Source organism: Octopus bimaculoides, unplaced genomic scaffold (genome assembly GCF_046866305.1).
Source record: "Octopus bimaculoides isolate indiv1 unplaced genomic scaffold, ASM4686630v1 contig118, whole genome shotgun sequence".
Taxonomy (NCBI): domain Eukaryota; kingdom Metazoa; phylum Mollusca; class Cephalopoda; order Octopoda; family Octopodidae; genus Octopus; species Octopus bimaculoides.
The window spans coordinates 32,501-55,000 of NW_028315368.1; the positions used below are offsets into that span (position 1 = coordinate 32,501).

The window sequence follows — 22,500 nt, forward strand, 5'->3', positions numbered from 1 at the left end:
CTTGACTGGTCCCCCCTCTCCCTCTCTCTCTCTCTCTCTCTCTTTATATATATATATGATGATGATGATGATGATCTTTTCTCCCGCCATGCCTCTGTCTACCCCTCCATCCTCTCTCTCCCCCTTCGTAGTTTTTCCTTTAAGGTCTTCAGGTTCTGGCTATATATAAATGAGAAACCCATTCTAAATTATCTAGCTGACGTACTACGACGAAATACCCAAGATGCAGATAAGATAGAGATTTTTATTTATTTACGACCTCAAACATCTCAATACCTTGCGCTTTCTTGTTTCTCTCCATGAAATTCAATTGAATTCAGTTGTTGTCTTAAATTCATGCTTATTCATTTTCTAAGCTTCCTAAATTCATGCTACGTTATATTCTAATCACCCAGAATTCATTGCTCTTTTAAAAAAAATTACGATTTATGCATTGTTGTCTCTCAAATATTTAAAATCTACAATTAAGAGCCCTCTCTACTCGCTGGCGGTACCTACCCACCACCACTACCCATTTTCCTTTATTCAAAAATTCTTATCGCTCCTTAAAATTATGGCTTTTAAGTGTTGATTTCTCAGCCCAAGAATTACAGCGTGATGTGCTGCTTGACTGGTCCCCCCTCTCCCTCTCTCTCTCTCTCTCTCTCTTTATATATATATATGATGATGATGATGATGATCTTTTCTCCCGCCATGCCTCTGTCTACCCCTCCATCCTCTCTCTCCCCCTTCGTAGTTTTTCCTTTAAGGTCTTCAGGTTCTGGCTATATATAAATGAGAAACCCATTCTAAATTATCTAGCTGACGTACTACGACGAAATACCCAAGATGCAGATAAGATAGAGATTTTTATTTATTTACGGCCTCAAACATCTCAATACCTTGCGCTTTCTTGTTTCTCTCCATGAAATTCAATTGAATTCAGTTGTTGTCTTAAATTCATGCTTATTCATTTTCTAAGCTTCCTAAATTCATGCTACGTTATATTCTAATCACCCAGAATTCATTGCTCTTTTAAAAAAAATTACGATTTATGCATTGTTGTCTCTCAAATATTTAAAATCTACAATTAAGAGCCCTCTCTACTCGCTGGCGGTACCTACCCACCACCACTACCCATTTTCCTTTATTCAAAAATTCTTATCGCTCCTTAAAATTATGGCTTTTAAGTGTTGATTTCTCAGCCCAAGAATTACAGCGTGATGTGCTGCTTGACTGGTCCCCCCTCTCCCTCTCTCTCTCTCTCTCTCTCTTTATATATATATATGATGATGATGATGATGATCTTTTCTCCCGCCATGCCTCTGTCTACCCCTCCATCCTCTCTCTCCCCCTTCGTAGTTTTTCCTTTAAGGTCTTCAGGTTCTGGCTATATATAAATGAGAAACCCATTCTAAATTATCTAGCTGACGTACTACGACGAAATACCCAAGATGCAGATAAGATAGAGATTTTTATTTATTTACGGCCTCAAACATCTCAATACCTTGCGCTTTCTTGTTTCTCTCCATGAAATTCAATTGAATTCAGTTGTTGTCTTAAATTCATGCTTATTCATTTTCTAAGCTTCCTAAATTCATGCTACGTTATATTCTAATCACCCAGAATTCATTGCTCTTTTAAAAAAATTACGATTTATGCATTGTTGTCTCTCAAATATTTAAAATCTACAATTAAGAGCCCTCTCTACTCGCTGGCGGTACCTACCCACCACCACTACCCATTTTCCTTTATTCAAAAATTCTTATCGCTCCTTAAAATTATGGCTTTTAAGTGTTGATTTCTCAGCCCAAGAATTACAGCGTGATGTGCTGCTTGACTGGTCCCCCCTCTCCCTCTCTCTCTCTCTCTCTCTCTTTATATATATATATGATGATGATGATGATGATCTTTTCTCCCGCCATGCCTCTGTCTACCCCTCCATCCTCTCTCTCCCCCTTCGTAGTTTTTCCTTTAAGGTCTTCAGGTTCTGGCTATATATAAATGAGAAACCCATTCTAAATTATCTAGCTGACGTACTACGACGAAATACCCAAGATGCAGATAAGATAGAGATTTTTATTTATTTACGGCCTCAAACATCTCAATACCTTGCGCTTTCTTGTTTCTCTCCATGAAATTCAATTGAATTCAGTTGTTGTCTTAAATTCATGCTTATTCATTTTCTAAGCTTCCTAAATTCATGCTACGTTATATTCTAATCACCCAGAATTCATTGCTCTTTTAAAAAAATTACGATTTATGCATTGTTGTCTCTCAAATACTTAAAATCTACAATTAAGAGCCCTCTCTACTCGCTGGCGGTACCTACCCACCACCACTACCCATTTTCCTTTATTCAAAAATTCTTATCGCTCCTTAAAATTATGGCTTTTAAGTGTTGATTTCTCAGCCCAAGAATTACAGCGTGATGTGCTGCTTGACTGGTCCCCCCTCTCCCTCTCTCTCTCTCTCTCTCTCTTTATATATATATATGATGATGATGATGATGATCTTTTCTCCCGCCATGCCTCTGTCTACCCCTCCATCCTCTCTCTCCCCCTTCGTAGTTTTTCCTTTAAGGTCTTCAGGTTCTGGCTATATATAAATGAGAAACCCATTCTAAATTATCTAGCTGACGTACTACGACGAAATACCCAAGATGCAGATAAGATAGAGATTTTTATTTATTTACGGCCTCAAACATCTCAATACCTTGCGCTTTCTTGTTTCTCTCCATGAAATTCAATTGAATTCAGTTGTTGTCTTAAATTCATGCTTATTCATTTTCTAAGCTTCCTAAATTCATGCTACGTTATATTCTAATCACCCAGAATTCATTGCTCTTTTAAAAAAAATTACGATTTATGCATTGTTGTCTCTCAAATATTTAAAATCTACAATTAAGAGCCCTCTCTACTCGCTGGCGGTACCTACCCACCACCACTACCCATTTTCCTTTATTCAAAAATTCTTATCGCTCCTTAAAATTATGGCTTTTAAGTGTTGATTTCTCAGCCCAAGAATTACAGCGTGATGTGCTGCTTGACTGGTCCCCCCTCTCCCTCTCTCTCTCTCTCTCTCTCTTTATATATATATATGATGATGATGATGATGATCTTTTCTCCCGCCATGCCTCTGTCTACCCCTCCATCCTCTCTCTCCCCCTTCGTAGTTTTTCCTTTAAGGTCTTCAGGTTCTGGCTATATATAAATGAGAAACCCATTCTAAATTATCTAGCTGACGTACTACGACGAAATACCCAAGATGCAGATAAGATAGAGATTTTTATTTATTTACGGCCTCAAACATCTCAATACCTTGCGCTTTCTTGTTTCTCTCCATGAAATTCAATTGAATTCAGTTGTTGTCTTAAATTCATGCTTATTCATTTTCTAAGCTTCCTAAATTCATGCTACGTTATATTCTAATCACCCAGAATTCATTGCTCTTTTAAAAAAAATTACGATTTATGCATTGTTGTCTCTCAAATATTTAAAATCTACAATTAAGAGCCCTCTCTACTCGCTGGCGGTAACCCGCCCTCCCACCCCCTCCACCGGAAGTTCATTCGTCTGTCATTCCTCTGTCATCCCACCCCCTCCACCGGAAGTTTCATTCCTCTGTCATCCCACCCCCTCCACCGGAAGTTCATTCCTCTGCCATCCCACCCCCTCCACCGGAAGTTCATTCCTCTGTCATCCCACCCCCTCCACCGGAAGTTCATTCCTCTGCCACCCCCCCTCCACCGGAAGTTCATTCCCCTGTCATCCCACCCTCCACCGGAAGTTCATTCCTCTGTCATCCCACCCCTCCACCGGAAGTTCATTCCTCTGTCATCGCACCCCCTCCACCGGAAGTTCATTCCTCTGCCATCCCACCCCCTCCACCGGAAGTTCATTTCTCTGTCATCCCGCCCCCTCCACCGGAAGTTCATTCCTCTGTCATCCCACCCCCTCCACCGGAAGTTCATTCCTCTGTCATCCCACCCCTCCACCGGAAGTTCATTCCTCTGTCATCCCACCCCTCCACCGGAAGTTCATTCCTCTGTCATCCCACCCCTCCACCGGAAGTTCATTCCTCTGTCATCCCACCCCCTCCACCGGAAGTTCATTCCTCTGTCATCCCACCCCCTCCACCGGAAGTTCATTCCTCTGTCATCCCGCCCCCTCCACCGGAAGTTCATCCCTTTGTCATCCTGTCAACCTCGGCTGTCTCCCGGAACCCATCTAGTGGCCTTGGCCATCCTCTCCCCTACCTTTGGGTAGCGCATTAAGGTTGAGAAATGTTTGCAGGTTGTAGGTAATGTTTTGCTTATGAATTCTTCCAATTGCAAGTTTTCTTTTCAGGTACACGACACTGCTTTTCCTCTTCCCAGGCTACAGGCCCACACCCCCAACACCCATACTGTTAGGATTGGCACTCTCAACGTCGGCACGCTGAAAGGTAGATCTGGTGAAATTGTTGAGATGCTTGAACGGAGATGCGTAGATATGTGCTGCATCCAGGAAGTAAGATGGAGAGGAGGTTCTGCAAGGTTCCTCACAGGCAAAGAACACAGGTACAAGATTTTCTGGGCAGGGAACACTGACGGGGTCGGGGGCGTAGGAATACTTCTAGCGGAGAAATGGGTGGATAAGGTAATCGAGGTCGTTAGAGTAAGTGACAGAGTACTTAAGATCAGACTAGTGCTTCATCATAGATTAGCTACTGTCATCTCAGCCTATGCACCTCAACCTGGGCTACCAGATGGTCTGAAAGACCAATTCTATGACACCCTCTTGCAAACTACCTCGTCGACGAGTGACAGGGACCTTCTCTTTGTGGCTGGAGACTTCAACGGTCATGTCGGACGTCGTGCTGGGGGCTTCCATGGCATACATGGAGGCTATGGCTTCGGTTCCCGCAACGAGGAGGGAACCAGACTGCTGGAGTTCTGTGATGCAACCAATCTTATAGTCTGCAATACCAACTTCAGGAAACCTGCCAGTCACCTAGTCACCTACCGCTCCGGCAGACACTCTAGCCAAATCGACTACATCCTCGCCAGAAATAGGGAAAGAGGGCGGCTTATAAATGCCAAAACCTACCCTGGCGAAGAATGTACCCCACAACATAGATTAGTAGTTAGCGACTTTGGGATCAAGGCAAAATGGGTGCCCAGAATTAGACAGGCTTGGAGAAGAAGGGTGTGGAAGCTTAAAGACCCTGCAAACGGACAGAGACTTAGAGACAAGTTACTTGAAGCATTTAACGAAATAGAAGGGGATATAGCATCATACAACGTGGAAGACAATTGGAGATTTCTGCGGGACAACCTGTTGAAAGCCACCGACCAGATTTGTGGGTGGTGTAAGGTCCCCTCCCAACCCAGAGTAACGTGGTGGTGGAACAAGGAGGTAGACAGGGCTATTAGACAAAAGAAACAAGCTTGGAAGGACTGGAAGAACGGTGGTAGCAGGGAATTGTACCAATGTGCCAGAAGGGAGGCTAGGCGACAGGTTTATTTAGCCAGAGGGGAAGCAGATAAGGAAAGATTTGCCAATGTTCTGCGCCGTGAGGACCAAAGACTCGAGGTATTTCGGGTTGCAAGACAGTGTAGGAGAGAGAATAGTGATGTTGTAGGAGAGAAATGTGTTCGCATGGATGATGGTACGCTTGCATTAAATGAGGATGCAAAGAAAGAGGTCTGGAGATGCCACTACGATAGATTGCTTAATAAAGAGAATGAATGGGAGAAAGAGAGCCTGCCTTATGTCGACCCAATAGAGGGACCAGCTATCCGAGTTGATAGTACCAGGGTAGATAAAGCAATTAAGAGTATGAAGACCGGGAAAGCCCCCGGCCCATCAGGAATCACTGCAGAGATGCTCAAAATATCTGGCAGTGTTGGCTATAGCCTAGTCACCCGTATTACGAACCAGGTGATACACGAAGGAGTCATACCCTATGACTGGTGTAGCAGCATCATAGTCAACTGCTACAAAGGTAAAGGGGACGCTTTAGATACAAATAATTACAGAGGCATCAAGCTGTTAGATCAGGTTATGAAAGTTACAGAGAGGGTCATAGCCCAACTAATTAGGGAGCGAATCAATTTAGATGAGATGCAGTTTGGGTTCGTGCCAGGTAAAAGCACTACTGATGCCTTATTTCTAGTGAGACAGTTGCAAGAGAAATACCTAGCCAAGGATAAACCTCTGTACCTGGCTTTCGTTGACATGGAGAAAGCCTTTGACAGGGTCCCCCGATCCCTTATCTGGTGGTCAATGAGGAAACTTGGGATAGAAGAATGGCTAGTGAGAGCTGTGCGAGCCATGTACAGAGATGCGGCCAGTAAGGTGAGGGTTGGAAATGAGTACAGCAATGAATTCCGGGTAGAGGTAGGGGTCCACCAAGGTTCCGTCCTCAGCCCCCTATTATTTACCATAGTCCTCCAGGCAATCACAGAGGAGTTCAAGACAGGTTGCCCCTGGGAGCTCCTCTATGCTGATGACCTTGCCCTAATTGCGGAGTCACTATCAGAACTAGAGGAGAAGTTTCAGGTGTGGAAGCAAGGTCTAGAATTGAAGGGCCTTAGAGTCAACCTAGCTAAAACCAAAATCCTAATAAGTAGGAAGGTAGATAAAACACAAACCCCTTCAGGTAGATGGCCCTGCTCAGTATGTAGAAAAGGAGTAGGTAGTAACTCTATAAGATGTACCCGGTGCAAGCTATGGACACATAAGAGGTGCAGCAACATCAAAGGCAGGTTAACTAGCAAGTTAGTTTTTGTTTGTGGCAGATGTTCAGGTGCAATAAAGACTGCAAACAAACAGGAAACAACTTCTATCTCATTCCAGGGTGAAAAACTAGAGGTAGTCGATAGCTTCCGCTATCTGGGCGACCAAGTTAGTAGTGGGGGTGGGTGCGCTGAAAGTGTAGCTGCTAGAATAAGAATAGCCTGGGCAAAGTTTAGAGAGCTCTTACCCCTGCTGGCGACAAAGGGACTCTCACTCAGAGTAAAAGGCAGACTGTATGACGCATGCGTACGAACAACCATGCTACATGGCAGTGAAACATGGGCTGTAACTGCTGAGGACATACGTAAGCTCGCAAGGAATGAAGCCAGTATGCTCCGTTGGATGTGTAATGTCAATGTGAATACCCGTAAGAGTGTAAGTATCTTGAGAGAAAAGCTGAACATTAGAAGCATCAGTTGTGGCGTGCAAGAGAGACGATTGCGCTGGTATGGACATGTGGTGAGAATGGAGGAGGATAGCTGCGTGAAAAAGTGCCACACCCTAACAGTTGAGGGAACCCGTGGAAGAGGTAGGCCCAGGAAGACCTGGGCTGAGGTGGTGAGGCAAGACCTTCGTACATTGGGCCTCACCGAGGCGATGACTACGGACCGAGACCTTTGGAAATGGGCTGTGCGTGAGAAGACCCGGCAAGCCAAGTAAGATCGTTGCCAGTGCCCCTGGACTGGTTCTTGTGCGGGTGGCACATGAGATGCACCATTTTGAGCGTGGCCGTTGCCAGTACCGCCTGACTGGCTCCTGTAGGATTTTCGAGCGAGATCGTTGCCAGTGCCCCTGGACTGGCTTGTGCGGGTGGCACATAAAAGACACCATTTCGAGCGTGGCCGTTTTCGTGCGGGTGACACGTAAAAGCACCCACTACACTCTCTGAGTGGTTGGCGTTAGGAAGGGCATCCAGCTGTAGAAACTCTGCCAAATCAGACTGGAGCCTGGTGTTGCCATCCGGTTTCACCAGTCCTCAGTCAAATCGTCCAACCCATGCTAGCATGGAAAGCGGACGTTAAACGATGATGATGATGATGATGATGATACAAAATGTGACGTCGTCGTTATTGTGGCATAAGATGTCCTTTACTGTAGTTGACTATAGAAAGATATTTTAGATAAAACGTTATATTGTTTTAATCCAAATGAAAATAAAAATTACATGTTGGCACTTGCTTCTTTATTCAACAGATTCCTTTACTGAAGAACCAAGTCCTCCTCTCCAACCTGCAGCTCTCTGACAACAACTTGACCTGTGTGGCCTCCCTGGGTACCATTTGGTGTCCGTTGCTGTGGCAACTTAATTTAGGACAGAATCGGTAAAAAAAAAAAAAAAAAAATATTCGTTTGTTTTTATGTCTATTTTTCCATGCTTTCATGAGTTAGGGGAGTACATAATATTTTATATATATACTATCTGGTCTACCTTCCTTCTTGAGCTGCTGCTATTTCTCTCACCTCACCCCACCAATCATACTTATACCCTTGCTCGTCAATCAATTCATAACCCCACCACATTCTTATGAAACTATCCACTTTACCCCCTCTCCCCACCAAGTCCTCTTTTATGCTCATCTGCTTTGAGAGTTTGCTCTGGTACACCATCGTTTCTTCTGTCTTTCTTCTCCATCTTCATTTTCCTACCTACTACTACTACTACTACTACTACTACTACTACTACTACTACTACTACTACTTCTTCTTCTTCTTCTTCTTCTTCTTCTTCTTCTTCTATTCCTGCTGCTTTTGCTCAGTGGGGCTGGAGTCATCCCAGGTTAATGGTCCTGGTAGAATTCCTCTCAACACACGGCTACGATGCACCCCCAACTACTTCTGCTCCTGATCAGAGATGCACATATCGTCATCCACCAAGGGACATGCTCAACTGATTAAGATCAAACAACTGAGAAGCAAAATCTATGGTACTGAGCAGAATATTTGCTGTAGCCCATCTTTTATACCATAACAATACAATATTATTATTATTATTATTATTATTATTATTATTATTATTATTATTATTATCATGATCATCATCATCATCATCATTAGTAAAACAACTATACCCTTGATGATTTTTCAGGCTGACCTCTCTCCCACGGATGGATCACACTCAACAGCTTGAGTCACTCAATGTAAGTGACAACCAGCTTACAGGTGAGTTTGAGTGAGACACACAGTACACGTAGATGCCTGCGCATGCGCACACAAACGAACACACACCCACACACGCACACAAACAAACACACATACAAAAACATGTATAGACGCACACATACACACACCTAGAGACCCTGGGAAGATGAAAGGCAATGTCGACCTTGGCGGAATTTGAACTCAGAACGTAGCGATGGGTGAAGTACGGCTAAGCATTTCGTCCAGCACGCCTTAACAACAACAATAATTTTTTCTATTATAGGCACAAAGGCTGAAATTTTGAGGGGATGGCATTAATTGATAACATTAACCCCCAGTAATTAACTGGTACTTTATTTTGTCAGCACTGAAAGGATGGAAGGCAAAGTCCACCTTGGCTCGCTACCATTTCTCTGCTCTTAATGAAGCATTTTTTTCTTCTGTTTTTTGTTTTTCAGACATTCAAGATATTGTGGGTTCTGTGTTTTATTGTTCCTCTCTCACAGATATTTATACGGCTGGTAACCCCTGCTCTGAGGAAGAAGGCTTCAGGTTGGTCCCTGCTGTGATCTTGTATTACACTGACATATGCACACAGATATATGCACCTGCACACATACACATGCATACAGATCAGTATAGGCACACACAAAATTATGCATACTCACACACACACACACACACACACACACACCAACACACACACACACAAAGGCTCACATGCACACACATGCACATATACATACATACACATACACATCAACATGTGCACACATACGCATGCACAAACACATACATCAAAATATGCATACGCAGACACACGCATACTGACACACAGAGACACACATACACATCTACGCACCAACAGACACATGCACAAACACACGCATACATCAAAATGTGCATACATATACACACACACATACACATACACACAGACAGCTGCAGAAACACTGCCAGATCAAATTGGGGCCTGGCGCAGCCTCCTGGCCTCCCAGACCCCAGTCGAACCGTCCAACCCATGCCAGCATGGAAAACGGACGTTAAATGATGATGATGATGATGATTAAGGTGATGAACTGACAGAATCATTAGCATGTTGGGCGAAATGCTTAGCGGTATTTTGGCCGTTGCTACTTTTGAGTTCAAATCCTGCCAAGGGCAGTATAGCCTTTTATCGTTTCGGGGGTCGATAAATTAAGTACCAGTGAAACACTGGGGGGTCAATGTAATCGACTAGTCCCCTCCCCTCAATTTCAGGCCTTGTGCCTTTAATACAAAGCAGAGATAGAGATAAATAGATAAAGAGAGAGAGAGAGAGAGAGAGAGAGAGAGGGAGAGAGAGAGATAGAGAGATGATGATGATGATGATGTTGATGAAGTTCCAGGGTGTATATATTTTCTCTCTCTTGCAGGGTCAGGCTAGAAACGTCTCTGCCGAGCTTACAAAATATCAACGGAGCACCTGTTGGCAGCGGAACTGCAGTGGACTCTGCTAGCAGCGATACTGCAGCGGATAAAGTTGGCAGCGGAACTGCAGTAGACAGTATCAGCAGCGTGGTTTCAGCGGACTGTGAGTGGAAACAAATGAACGATGCTTACAGGAGCCAAGTGAAAATGTTTCGTGATGCGGAAGAAAAACTCCAGGAGAAGATCAAGTAAGTGTTTGTTTTTTTAGATGTGTTTTTTTTTTAAGGTTTTGTTTATCATTTTTTTTTTGCTTTTTGTTTTATAAAGTTTTCATGTCGGAGTAGCTGCACACGGGTAGATTTTAGTGCTGTTACTATCACCCGAACCACAACTACCACCACCACCACCACCACCACTACTACCACCACCACCACCATCACTACTGCTACCATCACCACCAGCACTAGCAGCACCAACACCGCCATTAACACCACTGCCGCCACCACCACCATCACCACCACTCACACTCTCTCTCTCTCTGTCTCTCTCTCTTGCAGACATCTAAATAAAACAGACCCCCTAGATGTGAGCAGGCTGTGTGACACCTGGGTCGAGCACTGCCGTATCACCCACACACAAGCTGTACAGTGTCGCCACTGGCATGAACATGGGACACCGTTTGATTCAACACTGCCTTCACCTGGGATTGAAACCTCTACAGCTGGAAACACAGATTCTGTTAAAGATGAACTTGAGAGGTAGTATTCAGTATTATTTATGTGTATCATCATCATCATCGTCATTTAACGTCTGCTTTCCATATACATACATATATATATATATATATATATATATATATAACAAGTATTTCATGTCCTTTATTGCAAATAGTTGTTAGGTGGTAGCAGGGCATGCTAGAAATAGCAGCCAAATCTTTTCTTTTCTGGGGAAAGGAGCCGTTTACGCGTGATTTCTTTGTCACATTCATTGAAAAACATGCGAAATAACCCGGAAAAGATTTTAAAAAAACCCCCCATGAAACAAAAGCCTGTTGGTGGGGAAACTCAGACTCACCTGGTGACCCAATGAGTCATGGGTAGTCTAGTTATTATTATTATTATTATTATTATATAAAAAGGCGGTGAATTGGCAGAACCGTTAGCACACCGGGCAAAATGCTTAGCTGTATTTTGTCTGTCTTTATGTTCTGAGTTCAAATTCCACTGAGGTCGACTTTGCCTTTCATCTTTCTGGGAGTCAATAAATTAAATTCCAGTGAAATACTGGGGTCAATTTAATCGACTTAATCCCCTCTCCGAAGCTGCCCAGGTGGCAAAAAAAAAAAAATTTGAAATCGTCATTATTATTATTGTTTTTATTAAGTGAAGTAGAATGCTGTCTGAAGTTTGTCTTTTATCCATAGAATTCCTGTGAATTCAACCCCACTTGAGATCCGCCCTGCGGTGAGTTGCATTGACGCCGCCACCACCACCAGCACCACCACCACCATCACTGCTTCCATCACCATCCCCAGTACTGGCTCACCGTCACCGGTCAAGGCCTCAGATGATGTTGATGCTAGCAACGCCGGCGCCTGCAGCAGCAGTAAAAAGAAGACTGTGGCTGCCACCCAGATACAGGTAAGCAGGGGGAGCACTTAGCAGTCTGTAGTGTTTGACAGAAATGTTTGACAGAAGCGTTTGATGAGAATATTTGGATGTGTTTGATGAAAAACACTTTTTTCACAATCAGGAAGTTTCATACAGTGGCCTTTGTTTGATGAAAATGTTTGACAATAATGTTTAGATTAACTTTATGCTCCATCTCTCTTTCCCTATTTCTCTCTCATCCCCCAGGCAGCATGGAGGGGCTTCTCACTCCGCAACAAGCTCAAGGCAGCCCTCTGCTTTGCTCAGATGGCCTATGATGAGAACGAGAGTGAGTTTGGCGAAGATATTGATTTAGGGGTCTTTGAGCTGGCTGAGGTAAGTTACACCTTATCACCCCTCACTACAAGGGCTAAATTTAATATTCCTAGATGTTAACGGAATTATAATAGAAGACTGATACTAACTTTACCTTTCATCGTTGTAGGGTTGATAAAATAAAGTAGCAGTGAAATACTGGGGTAGATTTTTATCTGATCCCTCTCATTATAATTTCTCCCTTACAGGCCGACCTCGATAAAGAGTGGAGTCCTCCTGTTGTTCCAGAGGTCCCTAAAAGGTAATCTACTAATCTACCCTTGTCTACTTTTATCCAATCTCATCTAATCTCATCTCATCAATTTTCTGTTCAATCATTGTTTCTGATCTTCATGGAATATGTGGTCCAAAATAACTTAAACTGCCTTTAAAGAACTCCATTACACACACACACACACACACACACACACACACACACGCGCATACACACACGCATGCATGCACGTACAGTTATAAATGACATCACTTCCCCACCTCTCCCATCACTCCCCCTCCATCCCTCCCCTGCCTCTCCCACCACCCCCACCTCCCCTCTTATACACCCCACCTCCCCTCTTATACACCCCACCCCCCAACTGCTCCATCCTGACCTTGACACAAGGACTGCATTTCTACTGGCAGAGTTTATCGTAACTTCAATATTGCAGGTACCCAGTCATTGGTTTGTCCTCTCTGGAGTGCGGCATCACGGATTACCACCCGAGCCCGCTGATGACGGATCCTCCCAACACCGAAGCGAACTCCAACGCCATGATGACAGCACACCCTGGTAGCAGCTGGAAGGGGTTACCACTGAATGCACGGCTACCATCATCACAAACCCCTCTGCAGCATCAGGTTCTCTCACTACAGCAGACTGAGCCCTCGTCAGCGCCACCAATAACAGGGTCGCTACTGTCACGGACACCACCACCACTGCTATCTACACCGCCGCTCTCGGCAACACCGGCGTCTTCGTCATTATTACTATCAGCGGCTCTCCCACCACGGCCACCCATGCCGTCACGTCGACAAGCGTGGATCAGTCCTCGTTCTGCAGCAAGGAGCTCGCACAGGATGGCCATGGCTGGAGGCCACAACCAGAGCCAACCCGAGCTGGAGACACCGTCACAGTCACCTGACCTGTCATTGCTGTCGCAGCGCTCGGAGAGTCACCAGCAAACCGCATCCTCTGGTAACATTTCACGCCTCACTGATTCGCAGATATGTGAAGAATGGTGAGTTTCATTATTCTTTTGTGTGTTTACCCTTGGTACCTCAACTTAAGTACCGAATTCAACTGAATCTTAATTATATATATTTTCTTTTATTCTTTTCTATTTTTCTTTTACTTGTTTCAGTCATTTTGACTGCGGCCATGCTGGAGCACTGCCTTTAGTCAAACATCAACACCAGGACTTATTCTTTGTAAGCCTAGTATAATGTTACAGGGTTGTAAACACACCAGACATCGGTTGTCAAGCAATGGGGGAGGGACAAACACAGACACAAATAACAAATACATACAGACATATATATATATATGATTGGAGCCTGGTGTAGCCATCCGGTTGCACCAGTCCTCAGTCAAATCGTCCAACCCATGCTAGCATGGAAAGCGGACATTAAAGGATGATGATGATGATATATATATATATATATATATATATATATATATATATATATATATATATATATATATATATATATATATATATATATATATATATATATAGTTATCGCCAAACCAACATGGCAGTCCCAAAATTAGGACTAATTTTGGGACTGCCATGTTGGCTTGGCAATAACTATTAATTTCCAGTACCGCTGCCGTAGTCTCCTTTAGAGAGACTTAGAAATATTAATAACTCTCTATATATATATAGATATATATAAATATATACAAATAAGAAAAGAAATGGAGCAACAATTAACAATTAGAAGTTGATCGTTGGTATTAAAAGGTCATAGTTTAATTGTAGTTCAAGAACATTTGCAGCTGTTTCAGTTTGTCATTTCAAAGTAAATTTGCATTTATCTCGTTCCATTTAACAAACACCGTCAGAATGATTTAGAGTTTATCGGAAGAAGTAAAACTGAAAAAGTGGGACACACTGACACACTGACATTTGCATTTGTTATATTAAGATATATGTATATACAAACGGCTGTAATTTTTTTTTTTAGGGGTTTCCAGGATCCCAGAACAGCAAAAGTGATGAGAGAACGTGCGAAGAAAATGAAGCTAAACGCAGAACGACGCAAGAAGCTGAAGAAATTGGGTAAGACTCTCATGTTGTTACGTTAGTTCGTATCAGAGGCTATTGTTGTTGTTGTTGTTTAGCCCCAGGACAGTCCTGATCCAGACAGACCTATGATCAAAGATGTTCCAACTGTGACCATCCCATATATTTTACATAAAATACTGCTTAGCACAATTACTCCGATATATGTGTGTGTGTGTGTGTGTGTGTGTGTGTGTGTGTGTGTGTGTGATCATCATCATCATCATCATCGTTTAACGTCCGCTTTCCATGCTAGCATGGGTTGGACGATTTGACTGAGGACTGGTGAAACCGGATGGCAACACCAGGCTCCAGTCTAATTTGGCAGAGTTTCTAGTGTGTATATATATATATATATATATATATATATATATATATATATATGTATATATATATATATATATGTATATACATATATATATATATATAATTATTTAAAATTATAATACAGGGTATCAAGAGATACCACCACGCTGAAAAAATAGCAGTTAAATCCTGACTCTAAAAACCACAATAAATGTCCGCATGGCACGATTAGCGAAGACGAAGACCAAATAAAGCCAGTAAAAATAAAGATAATTCCAAATCCTGGATTTCTGGCTTTGCATAAATAATAATGCTCTGCCTTCATCAGTGGAATATACTCCAGTACATAAATACAAATACATCTATATAAGCAGTATACTTACATATACGGACGTAATCAATATTTTAAATATCGATCTTATCCTTATTTATATATATATATATATATATATATATATATATATATATGTATTCATCACAGTATTGACCAGACCATCAGATATTGTTGCACACCGCTGGCCACAATGTGCTTCCTATTCTGTCTTGATTGCGCCATTCTTTTCTATCTGCATCCAAATGGCCTTTTTCCCTGATCTCTTCGGATACAGTTCAGTAACTTCACGGGTCCGCTTATTATCATATGTGAACCTTGCAAAAACATGTCCGACCTGACCCCCCCCCCCCCCCCCCCCGCCAACTTCTGCTTTTGGTCCTCTGCAGGTCACGTCGCCCTTCATTCTGCTCCGTTCTCAAATTCTCAAATTGTCTCATGTTGGAGATTTTGATTTTCGTCCACAGATCCGCAGCAAAGGTTTGTCCTATTCCAGAAGCTTAACGTGTTACCAAATGTCCGAACTTCCCCCACGAAAACACAGCAGCAGCAGCAGCAGCAGCAGAAGAGAGATTATTTATTACAAAGTAAGGTCTTCTCTTTATAATTCCCACCCTTTTTTCTCTCCTTTGACTCATCTTCTCTCCCCGTAAACTCTCTCCTTTTGTCTTCTCCCTCCCTCTGTCTCTCATCTTTCACCAGTAACCATACCATACCACTGGTCTCGTTTCGATTCTTAGCAATGATTGCAGTTATTCAAGTGCAGGTAGACTTTCACTGGTTCAGCAGCCATATTTGTTAAGGCTGTAAATTGAAAAGATTCAATGTGAAGCCATTGGTGTCATACTAACATCAGTAATTCTATTAATAGAAGTTGTACGCACACAGAAATGCACATACATGTACACACACAGATGTACACACACTCACACAGAGGAATGCACACACATATGCACACACAATGCACACCCTCAAATGCACAAGCACAAATGCACACACAAATATATACACACATATAAATGCACACACACAAATGCATACACACTCATATACACACACAAATGCACAAATGCATGTACACACAAATATACACACACAATTGCTCACACTCATACCAATGTACATACACACACAAATGCACAGACATACACACACGTGTATCATACATGTGCACAACTATATGTGCATACAAATGCATGCACACAAATGTACATAAAGACAAATGCACACACACACACACAATTTGGAAAAATGCACATAAAAAGCACCAAGTACACTCTGTAAAGTGGTTGGCATTAGGAAGGGCATCCAGCCGTAGAAACTGTGCCAAATCAGACTGGAGTCTGGTGCAGCTCCCCAGCTTACCAGCTCTGGTGAAACTGTCCAACCCATGCCAGCATGGACAACAGATATTAGATGATGATGATGATGAGGATGATGATCAGTGTACTAATCCAGATTCTAATTTCTTATTCCTTTACGTTACACATATTTCCAGATCACCCTCTTCAGCTCGATCTCCCTCCATCTCCATCAAAGCTGCTCCTTCCCACAAACAGCACCGAAGACGAGAGTCAAGTGAAAGAATGCCGAACCTACCTGTGGGTACATACCCAGGTACCCAACCTCTGTGGGAATGACTCCCAGCTCTCCATCGGGTAAGTGAGTGGCCCCTGTACGGTCTCCTTACAAACCAATGGCTATTTATTTGTTGTGCTTATTTTTTTTTTTTTGCCTTGTGTTATGTAGTTGCCATATTAGAATCTGGGTGGAGGCGCAGTGGCCCAGTGATTAGGGCAGCGGACTCGCGGTCATAGGATTGCGGTTTCGATTCCCAGACCGGGCGTTGTGAGTGTTTATTGAGCGAAAACACCTAAAGCTTCACGAGGCTCCGGCAGGGGATGATGGCGAACCCTGCTGTACTCTTCCACCACAACTTTCTCTCACTCTTACTTCCTGTTTCTGTTGTGCCTGTAATTCAAAGGGGTCAGCCTTGTCACACTCTGTGTCACGCTGAATATCCCCCGAGAACTACGTTAAGGGTACACGTGTCTGTGGAGTGCTCAGCCACTTGCACGTTAATTTCACGAGCAGGCTGTTCCGTTGATCGGATCAACTGGAACCCTCGACGTCGTTAAGCGACGGAGTGCCAACAAATTAGGATCTGGACTTTGTTGTGGTCTGCTAGCTTGCATGCTTCAATGACCCTGTAGAGCTCAAGATCCTGGTAGGGCCTTGCATGATGGACAAATCAAAGGACAAAGGTCAGATTGATATACAGGGTTGGTGAAAAAGTAGGGTAGGCATTAAAAATTACTCTTTTACTTGTTTCAGTCATTTGACTGCGGCCATGCTGGAGCACTTCCTTTTTAGTCGAGCAAATCGACCCCCAGGAATTTGAACTCAGAACGTAGCGACTGGCGAAATACTGCTAAGCATTTTATCCAACGTGCTAATGATTATGCCAGCTTGCTACCTTAATAATAATAATAATAATAATAATAATAATAATAATGGACATGTGGTGAGAATGGAGGAGGATAGCTGCGTGAAAAAGTGCCACACCCTAACAGTTGAGGGAACCCGTGGAAGAGGTAGGCCCAGGAAGACCTGGGCTGAGGTGGTGAGGCAAGACCTTCGTACATTGGGCCTCACCGAGGCGATGACTACGGACCGAGACCTTTGGAAATGGGCTGTGCGTGAGAAGACCCGGCAAGCCAAGTAAGATCGTTGCCAGTGCCCCTGGACTGGTTCTTGTGCGGGTGGCACATGAGATGCACCATTTTGAGCGTGGCCGTTGCCAGTACCGCCTGACTGGCTCCTGTAGGATTTTCGAGCGAGATCGTTGCCAGTGCCCCTGGACTGGCTTGTGCGGGTGGCACATAAAAGACACCATTTCGAGCGTGGCCGTTTTCGTGCGGGTGACACGTAAAAGCACCCACTACACTCTCTGAGTGGTTGGCGTTAGGAAGGGCATCCAGCTGTAGAAACTCTGCCAAATCAGACTGGAGCCTGGTGTTGCCATCCGGTTTCACCAGTCCTCAGTCAAATCGTCCAACCCATGCTAGCATGGAAAGCGGACGTTAAACGATGATGATGATGAATAATAAGCATTAACTTAATTTCCTGCATCTTTCTCAGGGATTCAGTGATTGGTAAACCTAACAGAAACCTGGAGTATGGCCAAAGCTACACTCAGTTGGTGAGTATGACTTATTGAGTGACTCTTTGTTTCTCATCTTTTGTTAAGCAATTCTCTCCCTCTCTCACTCCCTCTCTCTCTCTCTCTCCCTCATTTTCTCTCTCTTTCTCTCTTCAGTCATCCATGGCACCCCTTGATGTACACAGGGTAACCAGTGCAAGCAGGGGTCACGCTGTGGACCTTACCGACACCAGCAGCTTCTCAGGTTCAAGTCAAAGCCGATCCACCGCCTCTGCAAGTGAGTATTCAATGAGACAATGTATTTCAGCCTGCTAGAAATAGCAGCCAAATCTCCCTCAAATCACACCTTACTCTCTCATCTATGTATATATGTATGTATGAGCCAATGAGGGAGACCTCTAGATGGTAGCTAGCCCTGCTAGAAATAGCAACCAAATCTCCCTCAAATCACACCTTACTCTCTTATCTATGTATATATGTATGTATGAGCCAATGAGGGAGACCTCTACATGGTAGCTGGACCTGCTAGAAATAGCAGCCAAATCTCCCTCAAATCACACCCTACTATCTTATCTATGTATATATGTATGTATGAGCCAATGAGGGAGGCCTCTACATGGTAGCTGGACCTGCTAGAAATAGCAACCAAATCTCCCTCAAATCACACCCTACTCTCTGATCTATGTATATATGTATGTATGAGCCAATGAGGGAGGCCTCTACATGGTAGCTAGCCCTGCTAGAAATAGCAGCCAAATCTCCCTCAACACGTTTGTGTCTTTATCTGGATACATCTGGGTGTAGATTGCTTTTAGAATGATATTACTGATGATAATGTTTATGTTCATGATGACTGTGATGATGATGATGATGATGATGATGATGACAATAATAATGATGGTGATGATGCTGATGTTGGGGGAAGTGTTGGTGGTGATGATGATGACGACAGAGATGATAATAATCCTTTCTACTCTATGCACAAGGCCTGAAATTTTTTTTTGGGGTGGGGGTGGGGGTGGGCAGTCGATTAGATCGACCCCAGTATGCAACTGGTACTTAATTTATTGACTCTGAAAGGATGAAAGGCAAAGTCAAGCTCGGTGGAATTTGAACTCACAAAGTAAAGACATGAAATACCGCTAAGCATTTCACCAGGCGTGCTAACGAGGCATGCTAACGAGGAGGAAGATGATAATGATGAGTGTGCGATTTTTAAAATGTTTTCACCCCATCACCACCACTACAACCACCACCATAGCCACCACCACCACCACCACCACAACCTCCGCCACCACAACCACTACCATCACTTACTATACCTTTTAAATGTTATTGCAGAGATGAAACAAGTCCAGCTGCCTCCAATTCTTCCATCACCGCTGTTTGTGGAAGCCCCGCAGGGCTGTGGGCAGCCCCAGGACAGCAACCACCAAAGCCACCACCACCACCGCCGCCACCACCATCACCGTCACCATTACCATGGCAACAACCAGAAGCAGGTCCATGAAGTGGAGAAGAGTGCTGGATGGGGGTGTGGCCGTAGACGGAACATGCAAAAATAATCTCATTCTATGTATATACAAATATAAATAAATATGTGTGTATGTATATATAAATAAATATATATGTGTATATATATATATATATATATCAATTTTTAAAGTTACCTCTACCGATTTTTCTATAGAATTTCCACCCAGCACTGAATCAATATGATCAAAGATAGAAACATAAGTAATAAGTGTATATGCACATTTCAGGAATTTTTTCACTTTCATCAGTACTACATCCAACCAGTTAACCATTCATGAACCCGTTGCTTAAATAGCCACTAAATTTAGTGGTATAGCACTATTGGATAGACCAATTTTTACATACTAAACATATTCCTAGCAAATAGAATATGTTTAGCAACTGGAATATGTTTAGTAAATATTAATCAACCATATTTCGTTTTGCAACTTTTTGCTGGCATGGCTGTGATATGAAAAGTGTCACTGAAAAGGTCACAGATGTGTGACGAAAGATTTCCAGAAAATGGACATGGGTTAAAATAATTAAATAAGAGCAGTAATAAACGAATGAAGAAAAAAAAATATATATATAGTGCGTGTGTTTATTTGGCTAAAAAAAAATGACCGTCCCAAAATACAACAATATCTGTTTCAGCACAGCTCTTCACATCAGGAATCTTGCAAAACGAAGAATGCATGTGTGTGTATGTGTGTGTGTGTGCGTATAAATATGAACGTACACATATATCTATTTGTAAATATATGATGAAGATGTGTCATATGTACATATGTATGTATATCAATATATATATGTGTGTGTGTATGAAAGTATGTGTATGATATATGTGCGTATGTATATATATATATATATGCAAACACACAGGTATGAACACACATACACAGAGGCATATGCATTCATGTACTTGTTTATATATGTATATATATATATATAGATGCACGCACCTGCCACTAGAAATACAAACAAACACACACACACACACATATATAAGCACGTATATTTTATATACAATTTGTGTGTTTGCATTCTATTATAATTATCATTATTCTTGTCGTTCTTGTTGCTATTATTATTATTATTATTATTATTATTATTGTTGTTGTTGTTGTTGTTGTTGTTGCTGATAAACAATTTCCCTCCGAAATAAATTATTATTTTTTTTTTATTTTTCCTTCCCTGATCTTAATTCGTTGTGGCTCCTAATTTAAATTTTGTAATTGCGAAAAAAATCAACAGGGAGCGCAAACAACAACAACAACAACAACAACAACAACAACAACAGCAGCAGCAACCACAGTAACGAATATTGCTACTACCACCATCACTACTACCGTTACTACTATAACTACCACTACTGCTAGTAATATTACATTTACTACTACTACTACCATCACCATTTCATATTTTAGCACAAATCCTTTGGTGGTGGGGGTATGTCGATTACATCGCCCCCCACCCCGCAGTACTCAACCGGTACTTTATTTTATCGTTTCCCAAGAGGATGAAAAGCAAAATTGCCCTCAGCGGAATTTGAACTCAGAACATAAAGACGGACAGGGCTTTATAATAAAATCAAAACTGCTGACAAATGGTACAAGCACCACCCTGGGGCTTGTAACCGAGGGAGAAAATTGCTACGATTCCTTGGGACTTCGTTTTTCACTGCAATCGGCTGTCAGAGGGTAAGGGTGAATTTGAAACCGGTATCTCCAAAAAACGGTCAGACACGTGAACGTGCTTTACTGGCTTACGCTCTTGGTGTAAAGCAATCGGTTGTTGCCGACAATAAAATGGGTACCCATGATTATTGCAAAGTTCGTTTTGAGGAAATTGCTGAAGGAAGTATCCAGCTACATCAAAAAGACTGGACGGATCATCAACGCTAATAAACCAGACATTGTTATGAAAGACCAAAACGATAAAGCGTGTTTATTATTGAATGACATGAGAGTATCCTGTGACCATGATATCTCGGCAAAAGAATTTGATAAGCTCGGAAAATATAAAGATTTGCTAATCGAAATCGAAAAAAAATGTGGCAAAAATAGGCGCAGGTGTGGCTGTGTGGTTCGATTCACAACCTCACGCTCTCTTGGAAATTATATATATGTATCTATCTATCTATCTATCTATCTATCTATCTATCTATCTATATATATATATATATGTGGAAAAAAGTCAAGGTAGAAAATGGTAAAATACTTTTATAAAAAACATCACCACCACCACCAACACCACCACAACCATCGCCACCACCACCATTACCACCACCGCCACCACCACCATCACTGCCACCTCAACGACCACTATCAACAGTAACACCACCACCACCACCACCACCACCACTAGCATCACCACAACCCCCAACCCACCTACAACACCACCTCGGTGACCCCCGTCTGTTCACGCTTTTCCGATTGAACGAAGTCACATGTCAACCCTTGTGTCACGGTTCAAATCCTATCCAACGCCCCAAATATTATTGTCGCTGTTCAGTTTTTCTTTATTGCTAGCTTTATCAATAATAATAACAATAATAATAATAATAATAATAATAATAATAATAAATGTTCATGATGATATCATAGTAATCATCATCATCATC

General features: G+C 42.6%; 1 protein-coding gene across 1 annotated transcript in view; it reads left to right on the forward strand.

Annotated features, from left to right (window-relative positions):
* Positions 1-20,028, forward strand: part of LOC106868279 (uncharacterized) — a 41,851-nt gene extending 21,823 nt beyond the window's left edge. Inside the window, exons 15-29 of the mRNA XM_089346723.1 lie at positions 7,956-8,083; positions 8,848-8,921; positions 9,359-9,452; positions 10,316-10,558; positions 10,868-11,068; positions 11,734-11,950; positions 12,167-12,295; positions 12,484-12,536; positions 12,943-13,512; positions 14,462-14,556; positions 15,664-15,783; positions 16,695-16,854; positions 18,338-18,398; positions 18,516-18,636; positions 19,701-20,028. Coding sequence (XP_089202849.1) covers positions 7,956-8,083; positions 8,848-8,921; positions 9,359-9,452; positions 10,316-10,558; positions 10,868-11,068; positions 11,734-11,950; positions 12,167-12,295; positions 12,484-12,536; positions 12,943-13,512; positions 14,462-14,556; positions 15,664-15,783; positions 16,695-16,854; positions 18,338-18,398; positions 18,516-18,636; positions 19,701-19,924 — 2,490 coding nt within the window. The 3' untranslated portion in view covers positions 19,925-20,028. The remainder of the gene's footprint in view (positions 1-7,955; positions 8,084-8,847; positions 8,922-9,358; positions 9,453-10,315; positions 10,559-10,867; positions 11,069-11,733; positions 11,951-12,166; positions 12,296-12,483; positions 12,537-12,942; positions 13,513-14,461; positions 14,557-15,663; positions 15,784-16,694; positions 16,855-18,337; positions 18,399-18,515; positions 18,637-19,700) is intronic.
* The last annotated feature ends 2,472 nt before the right edge of the window (positions 20,029-22,500 follow it).